Here is a 21,038-nt window from a genome sequence, read left to right on the forward strand (position 1 = left end):
CCACAGCGACTTAAAATAGTAGAATGAGCTCATTAGCCTTTACTGTTAGGGACAAATGCTTCCAGCCAATCTATTGTGGGATGGATTGGACAGCAGCATCACTTGATAATTGCATCGGAAGTAATAGGGTCTTGTTTGGGCCTTAAAAATGCAATTGAAATCTTTAACGTTGCGAAGAACGTCACTTCCCAAACACACAATAAAAAATTTGTTGAGTAGATTTTTAAAGAGCAAAAAAAGAATAAAAACAAGGAAAAAGGCTAAACAAAAATCCAAAGACAACCCCATTGACATGGCCATAGAAGTGGCGTTGAATGTACTTGAAGCTCATCCTAAGTTGTGTTGACTTATACTCACGCTCATAACACTGCAACTAATTATTTGGCAGTGTTGGCAAGAATATTAACAACTGAAGTAATGAAAGATGACATTGACTGAAACATGTCACCTGAATATAAGACATTCTGGAATGGCCAGAAAAGAGAGGATCTTGGCATGAAGAAGTTGCTTCAAAACTCCATGCTATAGATAGAAAGTATTCCAAGGGAATTGCTAGAAGATTTGCAACAGATTAGTTTAGAAGTAAAAGAGGAAAAATACTACGCAACCATTCATATAAAGCGTGCAACAATTAAACAATCACCGGCTAAAGTCATAAAATCAATAGTAAACTAGATTGGCTCAAGGAGCACGCCCTTGAGTGAGCTTAGTAAATAGAAAAGATCTTTCTAGCACATTGATGTTATTGTTAGACCTAGGTAACCCAAAAAATGCATGTCAGATCCAAAGATCAAATGAAGCAACTGCTTCTAATATAATAGTTGCTTCAAGATGATAGCCAGAGTAAATACCTCTTCACAAGGTCGGGTAGTTCTTTCACCTCCAATGCATGCAGTTAATGCTCCCAACATCCCGGGAAAATCACGACTTTGGCCCTCTGCTAGCAATCTTGCAACGTCACGGGTTGTTAGTGACCACAAAGTTTTAGACTTTCCAATGTTGTGGTTTTTGCAATCCTCGGATATTCATCCACATAATCACAAGTTACTCTGTAAGCTAGCATCTTTAGTGCAACGGTAATCTTTTGAAGGGAAGAAAAACCAAGTATTCCAACTGTATTTATTTGTTGGAAGAAGTATGGCTTGTGATCTTCGACTTGGGATACAATACGAAGAAAAATTGGACACCTCATCTAGAACCACTTCTAAAATAGTCTAGAAGGGTATACTGGTGATTCAACAAAAAACTCACACATAAGCCTATCGTGGCCTTGCAATCGATTATGCATGATGTACTTACAACGTTGGGTTCTACCACGGTGCGATATTGATCCTTCCTCTTCTAGAACACCAATAATTATCTCTATATCATCATGAGAGTCATCAAGAAGAATTTTGGGAAGAAAATAACGACTCTTAACGAAAGAAAGAAAAAAAAAGCCATAAGTGAAAAAACAGAGATTGAATGGAAAATAAACCCAAGTTAAGGTGAATGATAATTGGAGAGAAAATGGCCTTATTTATATTGAAAGCATATGACATTTTTTGCAAAAATATGACTGTTAGGAAATGACAAATTTTGAAAAATAGACCGCTAGGATAAGAAAAAATTTCAAAAAAAAAAAAAAAGACCTTTAGGAAAATACAATTTTTTAAAAAATATGAATGTTAGAATAAGACAAATATTCAAAAATATGACCTTTTTAAAAAGACAAACATTAAAAAATATATTTGTTTATAGAAGTAATAAAGAAATCTTTGAAATATAATATTTAAATAGAATAGTGAAAGTGGATAGCTAAAATGATGAGGGTATTTGTAACGACCCCGATGGGAAAATCAATTAACTGGTAATTGACCACATGGTTCGTCTCCCAGCCCTATCCCACATGGGACAAGACTCATGGATCATAACCACTCCTATACGAGAGACCTCAGCGGAAGACTTTTAAACTATAGGAATAGAGAGCAACAACTAAAACAACCACACATTTATACATCAGAGTAAGCATAATACCTCATAATATAAAGATAAGTCATCAAATGTATCAGTCATCGGACCATCATCAAAACAAAATATTGCATTCCCAAATCATAATTGTCTTATAAAAGATCTACAGATCAAATCTTAAGCTTAAGTAGGGCTAAAGAGATAATAATCTCAATCATGTCTGCTCGGGTGGTTCCTCCATCATCCCACATGGACTTCAACCATTCAGAGTCCATATCCTCAAAAATGAATCGGATCAAGTCATGTGCAATCACCCATGTCTGATCTGAAGGCAGCCTTGTCTAGGCTAGCTAAATCGCGCAATTATTCATATTGGAGAGGAAAAAATATAAAAACAAGGGGGTAAGTCTAAAGACTTAGTGAATGTTAATGCACATAATACCCATGCTAGTTTAGTGATGAACTCGATGCAAAAGTGTAGTCATGAAGGTTTTTCATAGGTGTGATATAGATATATGATACACGCTTATAATCGTAAGTAACAATGATGGTTCAACAGTATGGTCTAACCGAGATATTACCCATTTTCAGCAGGGTTGGCGTTGTCCTGAGGGACCTGTAATACAACACCAATGCCCCAAATATTGTACGCTACCGTCCATAACATTAGTGGCACGACCGAGTCTGACCTCAGGTGGCCCACACCACTAATGATGTCCGTCCTGTAGTGACCGCCCGTTAAGGCTACGCCGGTCACGAAACAACCATACTAGGGTGGGTATCGGTCGGTTAAGACCGGTTAATGGACTTATCGGTCGGTTAACCGATAAGCTATCGGTTAACCAAGTCTTAACCGATTACCGACCGATAAGAAATATTAACCGAAAATTATCGGTCATATCGGTAATCGGTTAACCGGTCGGTTAAATCGGTTTGGGCTTTTGTGGGCTTTTTATTGGGCTTTTACTTATTGTTAATTGGGCCAAAAATTAATTTGAGATTGCTAGATTGAGTTTTGTAGGCTTTTTATTGGGCTTTTTATTAGGCTTTTTATTAGGCTTTTTTTTTTTTAGTTTGTATTAATATAATAATTAATAAACTCTTTCTAGTTTCTCTTACTGGGCTTGCTCCATGGACGGATGGACCAAATAAATATATAATAAATTAATAATCATATGAGATTGCTCCATGGACCATGAGCATATTTGAGCAGAATTGGTTCTAGCCAGGCTAGCTTCTGGAAGTGGAAGCTCATTTTGTTCCAAATTTCCAATGAAAGAAATATGTCCTTGTCAACCAACAAATTGGGCTTTATCTGATTCAAAAAGGCAAAATTGAAATTCTTTATTGAAAGGAAATTCAACATTTCTACCCATAAATATAAATTATATAATGCAGTTACTCACAATAAAACAAAATTATATAATGCAGTCACTCACAATAAAACAAAATTAACAAATGCAAAATCTAGTAGTTAAAGACTCAAAGCATTGAACCAATTCAAGACCTTAAATATTTTGTATCAGGGGCTCTCTTCAACCTACATATAGTGATCAGTGGATAATAAGCAATCTCAAATCAACAAAATTCAAAAAAAAAAATCAAACATACTCAAACCCAAATTAAAATCCATCCAAGAATAATAAACAAAGTATTAACTAAGTAAAGTTAATAAGTCACTTAGTAAAAAGAAAATAAGTTTAACCCACATAAAGGGCAACACCGATTACACAAATATCAAAAGTAGAAAGAAAATATAAAGATAATAATCAATATGGATAAACATAAACAAGGTTACACAATAATTCCAATTCCACGATCCACCTCAAACATGGATCATCTTCAATTCTTTAATTTTGCTTCCTTCAATAGACAAAACATAAACATAGTTAATCGCTATTAGTGATTAATATTAAATAGTAAGAAATAAATATCAAGTAAGAAAAAAATATATGATGCAAAAAACTTACCAAATACTTTAAACAAAACATCACCTCGCAAAGTTCATCCATCAAACCTTTAATCCTCATCAAATGTGAGGGAATTAGACAGAATTTCTACCACAATTAAATTTTTAAAGGATTAGTAAAAAATAAAAATAATTTAATCAAATAATTAGAACAATGAACAAATTTGAAATTGACAAATATTACCCGACTCAAGCTTGTAGCTTTCTTCATCTTCAATATCAGGCAAGAGTTGCTCACCACACTCAAAATTGGGAGAAGATCTCAACCAATTTTGACAACAAATAAGAGCTTCCACTATTTTCGGAGCCAAAGAACTCCGAAAAGGATCTATGATGCGACCTCCGGTGCTAAACGCCGACTCAGAAGCAACAGAGGTAAGTGGAATTGCAAGGACATCCCGTGCTATCTCAGCAAGAACCGGAAACTTCGACTTATTTACCCTCCACCACATAAATATCAAAGGTCTTACTTGGTGACTCGACCTCCTCCGTACAATATTGCTCTATCTCTGTCCGACACATCATCACATTTTTGGACGCTCGAAAGGAATGGTAAATAGCTAAAGCATCTTTCTTATTAGTACCCACACCTTCAGAACTTGTACCGACATCCACACCCTCGTTTGAAACCCTACTCCCACTTCCTTCAACATTTTTGGCATAATGTTGATAAAACTGGTCCAAGACCTTCTTTAAGTTGATAATAATTCTTGATGCTTTTGATGTACCCACATTTGTCTGCAACCAAAATTCCAAGACGGATATCTTGTAACGTGGATCAAGCACAGCAGCAAGAAACAACAGGGGGTTAATAGCCTCAAAGTCTCCCCAATACTTATCATATTTCTCTTTCATACTTGTTGCCATGCTACGCAACGAATAATCATCACTTTCACAATACTCCATCAAACAATGATAAACATTTTGGAGTGTATCAAAAAACAAGTTAGAGGTTGAGTACGAGGAACCCGACATTCTTATTGTCTCCTCATAAAACACATGCAAAAATTTAACAAAGTGTCGAACCTTCTTCCAATCATCTTCATTCGGAGTCCCCAACTCATCATCATTCAAATAGTTGAAAAAATTCGAATCTTCATCTAACATAAGATCAAATGCCCTTTCATACTTTTGTGCTACCTCCAACATGGTATAAGTAGAGTTCCATCTAGTGGAAACATCAAGTTTCAATGAAGATTTACACCCAAGTTGCTTCCTTTCTACACAAGACTTAAAGAGGGCCAATCTTTGGGGGAATCCCTTCACATACTTCACCATATTTCGGATCCTTTCAATTGAATCATGTACATCCTTCGTACCTGCTTGCACAATTAAATTTAAAACATGCGCACAACACCTTATATGGACAAAGTCATGGCGACAAATAACATTTGTATTGGACATATTTCTTTTTTGAAACTCAGTCATTGCCTTGTCATTAGCAGTTGCATTATCAAGTGTTATTGTCAACAAATTTTTAATCCCCCATTCCACCAAACATTGCTCTATTTCCTTGGTAATCGTTATTGGCTTGTGATCCGACACTTGGCGAAATGCCAATATTCTTTTGTGATATTTCCAAGAAGGATCAATGAAATGTCCAGTTACAACCATGTAATTCATATTCTGAATCGAAGTCCAAGTGTCCGTAGTCAAACAAATCCTTTGACCAGCTATCAACAACTTTTTTTTGATTAGGTCCCTTTTGGTCATAAACAACTTAACACAATCCTTCATCACTGTATAGCGAGAAGGAAGTGTAAATCGAGGCTCAAGAACCCTAAACATTTTCCTAACACCCCTCTTCTCCACAACTGAAAATGGAAATTCATCAACAATGATCATTTCACAAAGTGTCTCCCTAATGATTTTTTCATAATACTTAGCAATAATTAGGTTATTGCCACTAGCACCACTACTCTGATTCTCTCCAGCCACAAAAGTGAACTTAGACTGAGAGCTATCTTCTCTTGCTTTTAAGCTCTTGTACTTTTCACAATTTCTAAAATGGTACAACATGTTAGAGGTGCCATTTCTTGTAGGATGGCATTTATACTGCCTCTCACAGTAGTTACAATTTGCTGTAGGAAACTCTTCAGAACTACTTTTATCTTTAGTAAAATGGTCCCATACTGAAGATCTTTTCACTCTTAATCTTTTTTTACTAGGGATTGGTGGTCGTCCACCACGACTATGAGATGTTCCCATAGAACCAGCACATCTAATCCCTTGGGTATCCGTTTCAAGCTCATCAGATTCATCATCATATGTTTCTAATTCTTCATCATCTATGGGACAAGAAGAAGTAGCTGATGTAGGTGCATATGCATCCATCTAAACTACAATAAAAATAAAAATAGTTTGTATTCAATATTTTTAAAACTCATACAATGTGAAAAATTAGTTATAAAAAAAAAAGAGTATATGAAAACACTTAACACTTAATTTATAAAACAGACCAAGGCCATATTATTGGCCCATATATATACACTTAAGTGCTTAACACTTAATTTATAATTATAAACTACCAATAGCAAATAAGGCCATATATATACACGTAACACTTAATTTACAATTACAAAGTATAAACCACCGACAGCAAATAAGGCCATATATATACACTTAACACTTAATTTATAATTATAAACCACCAACAGCAAATAAGGCCATATATATACACTTAACATTTAATTTACAATTACAAAGTATAAACCACCAACAGCAAATAAGGCCATATATGATATATATACACTTAACACTTAATTTATAATTATAAACCACCAACAGCAAATAAGGCCATATATATACACTTAACACTTAATTCTCCCAATAGCAACCAGTATCCACTAGATTTGAAGCTCTAAAACTTTATGATAAATCAACAACACTACAATAGGCATGGGAAAAACTCGATTGAAATTTGAAACTCTGAAAAACAAGATATTGAAATTTTTCAGAGAGAGAGATCTAATGGAGTACAAAGTTCAGAAAAAAAAAAAAAAAAAAAAAAAAAAAAAAAAAAAAAACATTTAACACAGAAAATTACCTGGGCTGCGATGTTAGTTTGCGAGAGACGAAGGTGCAGGTGTGCGATGGTGCGAGTCTGCGAGAGATCGACGGTGCAGGTGCTGCAGAGGGACTCGAGAGTCGAGGGAGAGGACGGAGATGTGGTGTTGCTGCGGGATCGACGGAGGGCGGCGCTGCTGTGGGTCGACGGAGGGAGTGGAGCTGCTGCGGGATCGACAGAGGGAGCGGCTTGCGGCGCTTCTGCTGAGGGATCAACAAAGGGAGACTGCTGGGCTGCTGGCTGGTGGCTGCTGCACTGCTGCCGCTGTGTGCACCGTGGGTTTGGGTCCTTTGGGAAATTGGGGAAAAGAGGAAGAAAGAAAACCACACAGAATGGCTGGGTATCGATTTTCTGAAAAGTAAAACCTAAGTGAAGTGAGTCAAAGTGAGTCAAAGTGATGACTAATGACTTATGACTAATGAGTATAGTCTACAGACTCTATACACTTAAGTTAACACTTAATAGTCATAACAGTATAGGTGATTAGGCGTGATTTACTGATTTGTGAAACCAAAACGACGTTGTTTTGGTTTCACCCAAAACGACGTCGTTTTGGTTTTAACTTTTAATAATAAATATAAAATTCTAAAAAATTAAAAATTAAAATAGCTTATCGGTCTTATCGGTCATATCGGTTAACCGATAAAAAAATTTTAACCGACCGATTACCGACCGATAAGCTTATCGGTATAAAATTTTTAACCGATAACTATCGGTTACGGTTAATATCGGTTCGGTTAAAGTCGGTAATCGGTCGGTAATCGGTAATCGGTTAATCTGCCCACCCCTAAACCATAGGATCCAAGGACCATATACTAACACACACATTTAACCATAAAGTTAACATATATAGTAAGCACATGGCCGTTACCCCGCACGTACCGGTGTACCATGTCATACGATGCAATTTATCTTATCTGTATTTTACATGCATGCTTTTACAAGTCTCACTTTTGTTAACATGTTAAGTACACCATTTTTCACAAATGCTAGAATTCATGTACAAAAAAATAATATGTTTCTGTGAGAGTTGCAAATATGCATGTTTTGATACACAAAATTGACGTGCAAATGTGGGAAAATAAAGGCGAGTATTATGTCAATTAAAGTCTTTGAGAAATCCTCCAACAAGTTCGGGTTCTCCAAATCTATGGAAAAATCCCCCCATTAGTCGTAAGTTCACTAAAACAAACCCTAGGCTCAAAAACAAGGGTCGTTGGGTGCTCGGCCAAAAAGGCCATCTCCTTAACGTTCTTGGGTGAGCTCTCGACCTAGGGACGAGCGTTTGTTTAGTGAGGTTCAGGTGGAAACCTCTTTTAACCCACTTATTTCCCAAGCCTTCTAACGGTCTCTTATGCTATCAAAAGACTTTCTAACACTATCCTAAGCATAACAACATTCTTGAATAGTAAGATTAAATCTAAGCAAGAGAAAACACTAACCAACAACAAAGCTTACAACAACTAAGCTATTAGAAAGAAACTCAAAGAAAATAGTAAAGATTAGCTAAATCGAGCAAGTCCTCCAAGTAAACTCCACCAACACTCACAAAATCTCACCACTCTTGTCACACCCAGGTTAAGGTGAATAGGGGAAACGCGAACTTAAAGGGACTCGCAACAAAGGAAATATAATTATGATTATCATTACAATATTAATATTAAACCAAGGAAAGATAGGAAGGCAATAAGTTATAAAAAACTAGTGTTTTAATATGAACATTTATAACATCTTGTATACATATGAGTTGGGAATCCAAAAATAAACATTACAAGCCCTGCTAGGAGGCATAACCAAAAGTGAATATTATAGGGAGGTTATAACCTTCCCATGTGTCAAATGTCCTCCTATATACAAAATAACAAAAATTGTGCAGTCTACAAAAAAAAAAAAAGTCTGCACAATAATGGCTTGATCCTTGCAACCTATTGGAATTCCAGACTCTACAACTCCTATGGCTCCGCAAACCAGTATGTCCATGTGTCCCAGGCATAGGGCCATATGATCAGGTCCTCAAGTATAAGGACACCCACTGGAAGCCCCATTCTTAAAACTATTATGTATAGCGGCATCTGAAAAATTTAAAGGGAAAAGGGGTGAGTTCGACAACTCAGTAAGTAGCCACAACACCAAGATGCTATAAAACATGCTATGCAGATTTTATGCCATAATCTCAATTATGCACAAATAATAAAATAATTGACAATTAATACAAGAATAGCAAGTAAGTTATGAGATGTGCAAGCATTGCCTTTTACTTTTCTTTCAAACTAATGTTTTACCCTTTGACCCGACACCACAATTTTACCATGAGCGGCGCATGTTGGCTTGTCCCAAAGGACCTATATGCTCATCCTGTCGTCACAAGGGAGAGCTACCAGGTTAGGAACTTCCCTAGGTGAAGGCCACCTGGCCGGTAGCACACACCCGTCCTTCGGTGTGCTTGCCATGCTACCCTATGCGGTACCGATCGTCACTATAATCGTGTCATTAGTTAAACACTTAAAAACATGAATGCACATATAACATTTCATATGATCTGTAAGCTCATTTGTAGCTGTATACTATGCCATGAACTTTGAGAGCTCTTTTCATTCATAATCATTGTCATGCATAACTCATAAAAATGAGATAATTGTAATCCATAAAATTCTTAAACCATGGCATATGATTAAATAAAACTTTGCATTAAAAATATGAAAGGAAGTGCAATTAAAAATCATGTAAGTGGATTCTTTATAAAATCCCCAACATTTTTCCAAAAGATTTATAATAAAATTTGTTGGGGTTTTTGGTGTTGTGTCCCCTTACCTGGTTTTGGTGTTGAGTTTCCGTTGAAGTATCTTCTACCTAAACATTTTGCAATAATGAGCTTAGAGGAGTATTTTAAAATTTTAAGTTCAAGATTTAATTAAAGATATGTATATATATATATATATATATCATAAAATCCGATTAAAAAAAAATACTATATATGTATATACAACAGCCCTTAAGTGATTCACATATATAAGAAAAACTGTTTTAAGAATTACTGAATATATATATATATTCAATATCAAACGTTAATGTAAAAAAAAAAAAAATTCACAAACTCAATACCAGTCAGATTAGCTAAAAATTCAATTAAAAGACTCCAACTCAAGTCAAGATATGGCGCATATATGATAACCAATTACAAGCTAAGTATCACACATTATTTTTTTTAATCTTTTACAATCGCAAATTGGATGCAAGTGAAATCATGACTGACCTATACCAGATTTGCACTAGATGGAACCTTAAGATTGAAATGCTACAAGATTTACTGCTTTCCACAAATTAACAATTTAAGATTCAACTACCCAAGCGATAAACAAAACATTATTAACTAAATAAATGAACAAAAAGGTAATGAAAGAGTCAAATTCATTTGAAATTTACCTGTACCTAAAACGTCTGGTTTTCATGATATTGGCGAAAATAGAACAAGGAAACAAAAGAATTTCTCAATCACAAAGGAAATTTAGAAGTAGCAATTTAAATTTTATTCATACAATACTCTGTTTCAGCTTTTGAATTTACAGAGAAATCAGCAAAAGGAACTATGCACCAAGATAACACACACACACAGAGAAAAATAAAAAGCCATTACAATTAGAAGCTTCTTACAATCACAGCTTGAAAATTGTACAGAAATTGGTTCATTTTGTAAACATTACAGTCAAAAGCGTCATTATTAGTGCAGAAAATCCAAGAGAAATAAAGGAATGTAAAAATATTCAAATTTCCACTAACTTGCTCACAGAATTGACATATCAAAGAAATTAAAATGAGGGAAATGATTACCGGAGTTGAGGGGAAAAGAAAACTTGAGGCAGTTTCTTCTTGGCTTAGAATAGGACGTGAGGAAATGAGGAGAGGCTTTGAGTTATATATACTGGTACCCAAGAAGAGAGAAGAGAGTATGTGGCTTTCGTTGATTCAATGGAAGATGCATGGATTACAAGTGCCAATAGAGGAAAGGGTAGAAAGACACGTTATTACCAAGTGTCTTAAAAAAACTGCATGAACTACAAGTGTTTGAAGGACACGTTGGTTCCTATAGGCTTTGCTGGTTTTAAAAAGATAAAAAGAATAAATGAAGTTAAATCTTTTTGGATAATACCCACGATAGTTGAGGAAACAAAAAATAAAAAAAAATGAAAAAAATAAAAAAAGAACATCTCTTCCTATATTCTAGGAGATCTACCAGTTATCTAATTTGAATAAAATCTCACCTAAAATCCTAGTGGATATATATATAATCTCATGGATTAAAACCAATAACTACATAGATATTTTTAATAGATAAATAATATTAATATCACTCATAAAAGCATTAATATATACAAAGATGCATTATAACTCTATTTTAAATCTATAAAATCTACAGGATGTCACAACTCTCACAAAACCAAAATGACAGAGTTTCCTTAAGCTTCTGGGGTGGAGAAAATCAAAGGGGGTTGAGGGGTATTCATAGGGGTGAGTCTGAGGGCTAAATGGTGAATAACAGGAAAGGGGCAAGCGCTCATGGTCCTATAGGGAGCGAGCACTCGTGTACTGTTGCTCAGAGGGGTCAGGTTGCAGGCGACACGCGCGGATAAAAACCAGCGGTCAAAGAAAGGTCAGCGAGCGCTCAACCTGGTCCCCACATGAGCGTTCGTGTACAGTTGCTAGGCCAGCGCCCGTGCATGGTCCCCTACACGAGCATTCGTTTACTGTAGCTTCGAGATCCAAAGTTCCAAAAAAATGCCCCTCTAGGTGTCCCTAGTGACCCAAAGCCCAATTAACCTTCAAATTAAGCTGTCTTAAGCCTAATTAATTATTTGGATCACTACACTATTGGGAATGCTTTAAAAAAGTTGATAGATAAAATAGAGAAAATTGGTCTTTGGCTAATAAAATTTGGTGAGGCTATTAAATAATACATCTTCTAACATATGAATTCAATATATTGTAGGATCTCTTCAACTATACAAATTCTATGAATGGTCTCTTCATCGTCTTCATTGAAATGCTTGTCATTAATTACTGCTATGAGTTGGGAACTTTATCAGTCTTCAATATAGAACTCTACTTTGAGTGGAGTTATGCTTCAACACACCCCCTCAAACTCAATGGTAAGGGACGAACATTGAGTGTAGAACATATATTGATAAACTGAGTGGACTCAAAAGGCTGGGTAAACACATATGCAAGTTGATCTTAACTGGAGAGAAAATGGAACTCGCTATGCTGAAATGTAACTTTGTCCCTAAAAAATGAGGCAATCAATTTCTATGTGTTTTGTAAGGGCATGAAATAACGTATTCACCGTGAGATATGTAGCACCTATATTTTCACACTAAAGAACGGGACATTGTAGTTGAGGAACACCAATTTTGGCTAAGATAGACAACAATCACGTGAGCTCCATTGTAGCAAAGGCAAGAGCAAGGTACTCGGCCTCTGTGCTAGACAAAGACACTGTGCTTTTCTTTTTAGCAGACCAAGAAATTAAATTAAAGCCCAAATGAATACAGTAACCACCAACAGATTTTCTATCATCTTGGCAACCGGCCTAATATGCATCAAAATATGCTAAGAGAGTTGCATTAGAAGATTGTTGAATAAGAAGACTATAAGAGAGTCTCCTTCAAATATCATAGTATGTGTTTGACTGCAGTCCAATGAGTGACCGTAAGGTGTGCATAAACTGGCAAACCTTGTTAATAATAAGCATAATGTCAAGACAAGCAAAAGAGAGATATTGCAATGAACTAATGATATTATGATAAAAACTTGGATCATCAAAGGAATCTCCATACAACTTATGCAATTCATGTGCCGAAGACATGGGAGATGTCATGGGCTTAGTGATATGTGCCAAATATTGCATATTTGGACCCTTTAATTTACTTTTGTTATTCCTTTAGCTGTTTTATTATCTGATATTCTGGGTTAGTTTTGAATCTTTAGTGTTTTGTAGGTTGCTATGGAGAAAAACTATGGGATTTATATGAAAAATTGCAAACTTTGGAGAAGCAGCTAACAGACCTGCGATCGAGTGCAAAATACTACAATCGAGCCCAGCGCCCAACGATCGAGCGCACTGTGATTGAGCCTAGTGCCCAACGATCGAGCGCATACGCGCCCAGTTCAAAGCTCATTGCGCACGCATGAATGCGCCGCATAGGAGAAGTATGCTCGAGTGCGCTCGAGCGCACTGAGTGTGTGATCGAGCGCACCTGTCTGATCTGGCAACAGTTTTATCCGAATTCAATTTGTAAACCCTAGTTTTAGGTCTATAAGTAGATAATTATCATATTAGTTTAGGAGGCTGTGAATTTCGAGATTTCAGAGGAGAAAGAAGAGAGTTTAAGGGTTTCCTAGCTTTTGGATCTCAACTTTGTGATTCCATATTTGTAAGTACTCAATTTTCCATTATGAATTTAATTAATTTTGTTTTGTTTTTCAATAACATGAGAGGCTAAACCTTCAACTAAGGTTGAAGATGAAGCCTCACTTATAATTAGCACATCATTCCATGTATGTAATGTTTCCCAATTTAATGATTTAATTGCTCTATTGTTTTACTTTAACGCAATTAGATTGAATAAATCTTGGATATCTTGTGTGATTCAAGGATACACTTGATGATTTAAGATTATTCAATACAATTGATTACTTGGTTTTCTTTGTTAAAAGTTGAATTTCCCGTGTGATTTATTCCCTGGATACAATTGATGTTTTGATAAAAATTGGATATTTTCTTGTGATTTATGGATATAGTTAATGATTTAATTATTTATTGGATTTTTTTTGTGATTTGGGTTATGTATGGATACATGGGATATTTTGATCAATTCTTTGATGCAATAGTAAAACAAATCTAAGATTTAGATGTGAGAACTTTGGGAAATATTATAGATCATGGAATTATGTTGCTATGAATTTGTGAATGCGGATTCTGAAACCCTAGTGTTTCATCATTAGATTACATTCAAATTAAATTGCTTATGCTTTTAATTTTTCATTGAAACAATAATCTTTCCAAATTTGGAACTAGGTTAGGATTCAATTAATTTAGATTTTAAATTGCTCTTTCAAAAATACAATTCTTTGTGGGATCGACCTCGCACTTGCAATCCATTGACTACAATTGATTCATGCACTTGCAAGATAAATAAATTTGCACAACACTTAGCATTAAGTAAGCATGTTTGCTTTTTGTAAGAGAGACATAATGTGACATTGTTGAGAAAGCATGAGACCATTTGGTACTTTAATAACCTCCACACCCATAAAATGGTGAAGTCCTTCACCACAAGCTCCATGCAAATCTAAACAAGTAGATCATCAATGGTTGAGAAAGAAGATTCAGTTAAAATTAGGGGTGAAAATGTTGGCGGATAATAACCGCCTGCATCCGCTATCCGCTATCCGCATATGTGGATGTGAATGCAAATGTGGATAGCAAAAATCAATATTTGCAAATGCGGATGCAGATAGTGGATTTAGGGTGTGCGGATTCAGATATTCCTTTATATATTTAAATTTTAATATATATCTAATGGCATTGTTTTGAATTTTATAAGGATATAAGTATATTCTTTAGGCTTTAGGGTTTTATAAAGATAAAACCAAATGTTGTGTTGGTAATATCTTTATGCACCTAATCTAGGGTTTCTTAAAATCCAAGCTCATCCCCACTCTTTCTACATGATTTTTATGGAGGTAATTTCAATGCGTTTTTTGTTATTGCTCCACTATTTGGTCAAATTTTTTTTTTCGATTTTTTTTTTTTAGACTCTATTTTTGATACCTTTGAAAGTTTGAATATTTGATTGTTAATCTCCTATAAAATTGGTCTTCCAACAGAGATCGCATAACTATACAAATTGGATTGACATTGTTGATGGTTGATGAACCTTTTTTTTTTTTTTTTAAATCATTTGATCTATTTTTATTATTGCTCCATTGTTTGGTAGATTTTTTTTTTTTTTTTTTTCAACATTTGAACATTTGATTGTTAATCTCTTATAAAATTAGTCTTCCAATAGAGATTGTGTAGCTATACAAATTGGATTGAAATTGTTGACCGTTGATGAACTTATTTTTTAATTATTTGATCGATTTATTTAATAACATATGGAGGACAATAACATTCTTAGTGGTACAATTGGTACAAGTGAGACACCCATGGATGGCAATAGCGCTGCCCCTGTTCTTATAGAAGAGGGCAATCCCAAAACAAATTCCTCTATAAATACTCAAAGCCCCACACCATCCCTCCTACCACAATCCAAAAAACCACATATTAATTAGTCTGTTGTATGGTACTACTTTAAAAAAGTGGAACCAAAGGTTGATTGTTGATGAACTTATTTTTTAATCATTTGATCGATCTATTTAATAACAAATGGAGGACAATGACATCCTTAGTAGTACAATTGGTACAAGTGAGACACCCATGGATGGCAATAGCACTGCCCCTATTCTTATAGGAGAGCACAATCCCAAAACAATTTCCTCTATAAATACTCAAAGCCCCACACCTTCCCTCCTACCACAACCCAAAAAAATCATCTGTTAATTAGTCTGTTGTATGGGACCACTTTAAAAAAGTGGAACCAATTGACAATGATAACCCTCAAGCTAAGTGCAATTATTGCAATAGATTGCTGGTGTGTCATAGAAGATTTGGCACTTCAGCCATGATGAACCACTTACAATCTGCCTACCTAAACTCTCCACTCAAACAAAAGAAACTCCCCAAAAATCAAACTTTTTTGCAAATTTCATTTTTGAAGGTGGTAGACGCCATTGGTAGTGGTAGCCCCCACTTGGGATTTCTAAAGTATGATGCGGACAAAGTTAGGGGTTTGATTGCTAGGTATTTGATCAAATGTGAGTTGCCTTTCAAGGATGTGGAGATTGAAGGGTTTATAGAATATACTAATGGACTAAAACCTAGGTTCAAAGTGCCATGTCATATTACTATGCAAAAAGATTGCATGCACTTATACATGGAAGAGAAGCTTAAGTTAAAGGCTTTGTTGAGCGACCAAAGGGTTTGCCTCACTATTGATACATGGACATCCTTGCAAAATTTGAACTACATGTGTATTACTGCTCATTTCATAGACTGTGATTGGATTATGCATAAGAAAATCCTTAAGTTTTGCCTAGTTCCCAATCATAAAGGTGGGACCATTGGAAGGGTGTTTGAGAGTTCATTGATAGAGTGGGGGATTGATAGTATTTTCACAATTACAGTTGATAATGCCTCCTCTAATGATGTGGATATTGAATATATGAAAACGAGAGTGAAGGATAAGAATTTTACTATTTTGGGAGGTGAGTTTCTTCACATGCGGTGTGTTGCTCATATTTTGAATTTTGTTGTAAGTGATGGGTTGAAAGACTTAAATGATTCTATTAGTAATATTAGACATGCAGTGAGATATGTGAGGTCTTTACCATCGAGGATGGCAAAGTTTAAAGAATGTATAGAGCGTGAAAATATTAAGTACTTAATGCTGAGCATCACTGAAAAGTACCAAAAAGCATTTGAACTAATGGGGGAGGATGAGAATAATTTGGTTGTTCCTGGATTTCTTGATTGGGAAAATGCTAGGGCATTTGTGAAGTTTTTGAAAAAAAAATTTGATGCAACATTGAACATGTCTAGTTCAACTTATGTCACTTTCAATTTATATTTCATGCAGCTTTGTATTATTCAAAACACCTTGAATGTTGGGTGTCTAAGTTCTGATCATATCATGAGTACCATGAGTATTAATATGGAAAGTAAGTATAAGAGTATTAGGGAATATGGATAAGATCAACTTGATGTTATATATTGCTTTTGTTCTTGACCCGTGCTACAAGATGAACGCTTTGGTGTTTTGGTTGAAAAAATGCAATGGGCAAAAGTGGGCAAATAAAATAGAGGCAAACATAAGACACCTTAAACGTTTGATTGAGCAATACAATAAGTTTAATGGGAGTATGGTGCCTAACTTTGATGTGGGTATAGGAAGTTCAAATGCTACTTCCTTGAATGTTGTTGATGATGACTTGGAAGATAATTGTGATATGAAAGAATTTAATTCATTGTTTTAGCAATACCTTGTCGAAAATAATGATTTGGGGTGTATGTCGGAGATGGAAAGGTATTTGTTAGATTGTTGTGAAACAACAACAACAACAACAGAATTTGATATTTTAGTGTGGTGGAAGATTAATGTGCCAAAATATCATATCCCTGCAAAGATAGCCCATGATGTATTGGATATCCTCATTTCCACTGTTGCTTCTGAGTACGCCTTTAGTACCGGGGGACGTGTGTTGGATTCCTTTAGGAGTTCATTGTCTCCACTTACCGTTGAGGGCCATGAGGCCTTGATTTGCACACAAAATTGGATAAGGAACAAGCCAATTAACATTCGAGAGTTGGAGGAATTTGTGGAAAGCTATGATGAGCAACACAAATGTTAAATTGTTTATAAATTAGTTGAAAATTTTATTCATTTAACTCAAGATCTTTTATTACTCGGTTTGTACATTTAACTCAAGTTTAATCTATTTTAGATGAGCCTCAAACTCAAGCTTCAAATTCAAGGAATCAAGTCTCATCTCTTTCTCTTACTTAAAAGTTCATTAGTAATAAAAGGTTATTATTTTGTCATATTTTACTTACAAATTACAATATAATTATCATTATATTTTACATTTAATTGATTTCGTGATTTGTACTTGTAGGTGCTAATTTGGATTTATGGTGTGCCATAGATCCATTGCCACTTGCCATCAACATCTACTTATGAATGTGTTACATTTAGATTTAATTTATGTTATGTATGTTTTGAATTTCAGATATATATATATATATATAATTTTTTTTTTTTTAATGTTTGTCTGATTTGTAATTTACTTTTCTTATATTTGATGGATTTATAATGTTGTTGGATTTCACTATTATGAAGTATGAAACTCTTCTGATTTTTCTGATTTAGTTGCCATATATGGTTTAAAACGCTCATTACCTCAAATGTGGATAGTGGATAATATCTGCATTAACCGCGCAAATGCGGATAGTAATCGTATGATGCAGAGGAATAGTAATCATATGATATGGATGCGGATGCAAATATCAAAAACCATTATCCGCATTTTGCGGATGCGGATATTGCTATTATCCGTATCCGCATCTGCATTTTTACCCCTAATTAAAATAATGTCATCAACATAAATGAGAATAAAAATGTACTAAGTTGGAGTCCAAATAAAGACCAAGTATGAGTTGGCCTTAAAAGCCGTGAGTCCTAGCTGCATAAGAACCATGCCCAAGGTGCCTGTTTCAACCCATAGATCGCTTTCCGCATAAGACATACGTAGTTTGGATTATTTCGATGTACAAACTCAGGTGGATGTTGCGTAAACACATTTCTCATAAACCATGCAAAAAAGCATTTTGTATATCAATTTGGTTGATGCGGACCCAACCAAGGACAACATCAATCGGTCTCTAGTCAATTTAATAACAAGACTAAATGTATCATCAAAATCCATGGGCTAGGCTGTTGATGATAGCCATTAGCAATCAAACAAGCTTACTTGAATATGTTTGGGAGACATGGGAGAGTTCGAGTGTGGTGATGAATTTGGTGTCAGGCTTGTGCTAGATGGATGAGAGACATGTAACGGAGAAGGAGAAGAAGACACGTTAGGTGGATGACGTGATACAAATTCATGAATGGTCTCTTCATTGTCTTTATTGAAATGCTTGTCATTAATACTATGAGTTGGAACTTTTTAAAATGCCTCCGTTTATACTATACAATATACGTATGTCCTATATATAAACAAGTTACGTACATGCCTGAATTATGAATAATTTATGTGCATATAAACAATACATTATGAGGCATATTAATTGACCTATTAATTATGTAGTGAAAACTGAAAACCTTAAACAACTCCATTAACACTTGAATCCATCGATTAGAGTTTAGAGGATCATGGAATTGTGAATTTATCCCATTATTTTGTAATCCCTAATTGTATGATCAGGTGAGGTACTTAGTAGCACTAATTTGGCGGGAAGAGTTTGTTTGTTATGAATGTTGGTTAGAAAGCAAGAACTCACTCCATCTCCCTCCTCCCTCCCTCCTCTAGAATTTTTTTACCTTTTTTTTTTGTGTGTCTATATAAATCCATTCTCACAAAGATCCATTTTCAACTCCACTTGACCAGATTGAAAAGATTTTCCAAGAAAAACAGAGCAAGAAAGCAAGAAAACAGAGTGATGGCCAACTTCCCGTCTCTCCTCTCCTTCCTTACCATACTCACCATCATCAACCCCATAATCAGTACCTCAGCTCCAGCACAACCTCCAACCACCACCTCCTCCGCTCCACCACCACCGCCGCCCCCTCCGACTGTACCACCTCCATTGCCAACACCCCCACCATCTCCTCCCCCACCTCCATTACGAACAACGCCGCCACCACCTCCTCCTCCTAAATCACCATCTTCACCGCCACCTCTTCCACCTCCTCCACCACCTCCTCCGCCACACACGCCGCCACCATCACTGCCGCCCCAACAACTGAACAACATAATCGACGCACTGATCGGAGCAGGGGACTTCACGAATTGGGCGAACATAATCTCAATGATAAACCCACTAACTCTCCCAATGAGCGCCACCCTCTTCATCCCTCAGGAGAACTCCCTCAACCGCACACCCAACATGGACCCCTTCATTGTACCCTACCACATCGTCCCTCAGCGCCTCTCTTTCTCCGACCTCCAGCTCTTGAACACCAACACCCGCCTCCCCACTCTCCTCCCCGGAAACTCCATCCTCATCACCAACACCTCCGCCTCCAACTTCACCCTCGACGACTCTCCGATCACCCAACCAGACTTCTACAGCACCTCTGCCTTGGCTGTACACTCCATTGCATCCCTTCTTGACTACGCTCTCTATGGTGGCGATGGATTCGGCTCCTCGCCGAAACCGGAGGTCGTTACACCCGCACCACCGCCCTCCGCGCCAGGACCACAAATCATTGACTCATCAACGGTTGCTGCGTCCTTGTGTAGCCACTTTCCAATTGATCTTCTCTTGGTTGCTTGCGCGCTACTTTTCACATTCAAGATTCACGGGAACCCTCTTTCTTGCTAGTTAGTTAGTTGATGGGTTTTCCAAGAATTGGATGGAGAGTTGTTTATGGAGCAGAAAGGCATATAGATATGTTTCTTCATTTCTTGGGCTATATTTCTATGGTGGGTTGTTTCTAAATTTGAGGAATCTTGGGACCTCTGCCAAAACACCATTATCATGAATGTCAAGTAGATTGAAGAATCCTTGTTATTTTTCATTTTTTGCAATGATCCTCCTGTACATGAACGAATGACGAATGTATTCTTTCTCATGAATTCATGTGATAGTTTTTTTTTTTTTTTTTTAATTGAAATGGGATGCGGCTATAAAACGGATCCATCTCAAATGAAGGTTCTTTTTTCTCTGTTTTTCCCCGTTTTCTTTCCTACATCTCATTTGTTTAATGCTTGCTGGCTTGCTGCCCTCGAATTATCAACGTTAATCATTATGAATATCAACAAACAATGGGCTGCATGCCCAAAATCTGAAGAATTATGGTCCATTGGTGCACAACAGTTAAGCCAGCTGATTGATTGTTGACAGCGAGAACTTCACCTGGGTGAGTCTCGAAACAAAAACTCTTTTATTTTTGGATATTTTGCTAGAAATTGGAAATATAAATTCAACTGGATCTCAAACAATTTGGTTCCCATTCTATAAGGTGTCCACTTTCCAATCTATTCTGGCCTCTGGGTTTGTAGAATGAATTGATCTTCTAATAATTTGCAGGGGTACTTAATTTATCTCATTATTATTACCCTTTCAAATCATTCACAATCACCCATGAGGGCGCCAACCAATTGCATTTTTTGGCAGTGTATGTTTGAATGATTTTTAGATGTGCATCAATGGTAAAATAAGGCTATGTCATT

General features: G+C 36.0%; 1 protein-coding gene and 1 pseudogene across 1 annotated transcript; one reads left to right on the plus strand and one right to left on the minus strand.

Annotated features, from left to right (window-relative positions):
* Positions 1-681: 681 nt before the first annotated feature.
* On the minus strand, positions 682-1,192 carry LOC148588206 (uncharacterized; annotated as a pseudogene).
* An 18,110-nt stretch (positions 1,193-19,302) lies between these two features.
* LOC132169623 (FAS1 domain-containing protein SELMODRAFT_448915-like) lies at positions 19,303-20,187 on the plus strand. Its single transcript, XM_059580628.2, has one exon. The coding sequence runs from the start codon at positions 19,303-19,305 to the stop codon at positions 20,185-20,187; it is 885 nt and encodes a 294-aa protein (XP_059436611.2).
* The last annotated feature ends 851 nt before the right edge of the window (positions 20,188-21,038 follow it).

This window comes from Corylus avellana, chromosome 1, assembly GCF_965113065.1.
Source record: "Corylus avellana chromosome 1, dhCorAvel1.hap1.2, whole genome shotgun sequence".
Classification (NCBI taxonomy): domain Eukaryota; kingdom Viridiplantae; phylum Streptophyta; class Magnoliopsida; order Fagales; family Betulaceae; genus Corylus; species Corylus avellana.

Excerpts from the sequence above, each read along its gene's own strand:
- LOC132169623 (XM_059580628.2), top strand. The coding sequence starts at position 19,303 with ATGGCCAACTTCCCGTCTCTCCTCTCCTTCCTTACCATACTCACCATC.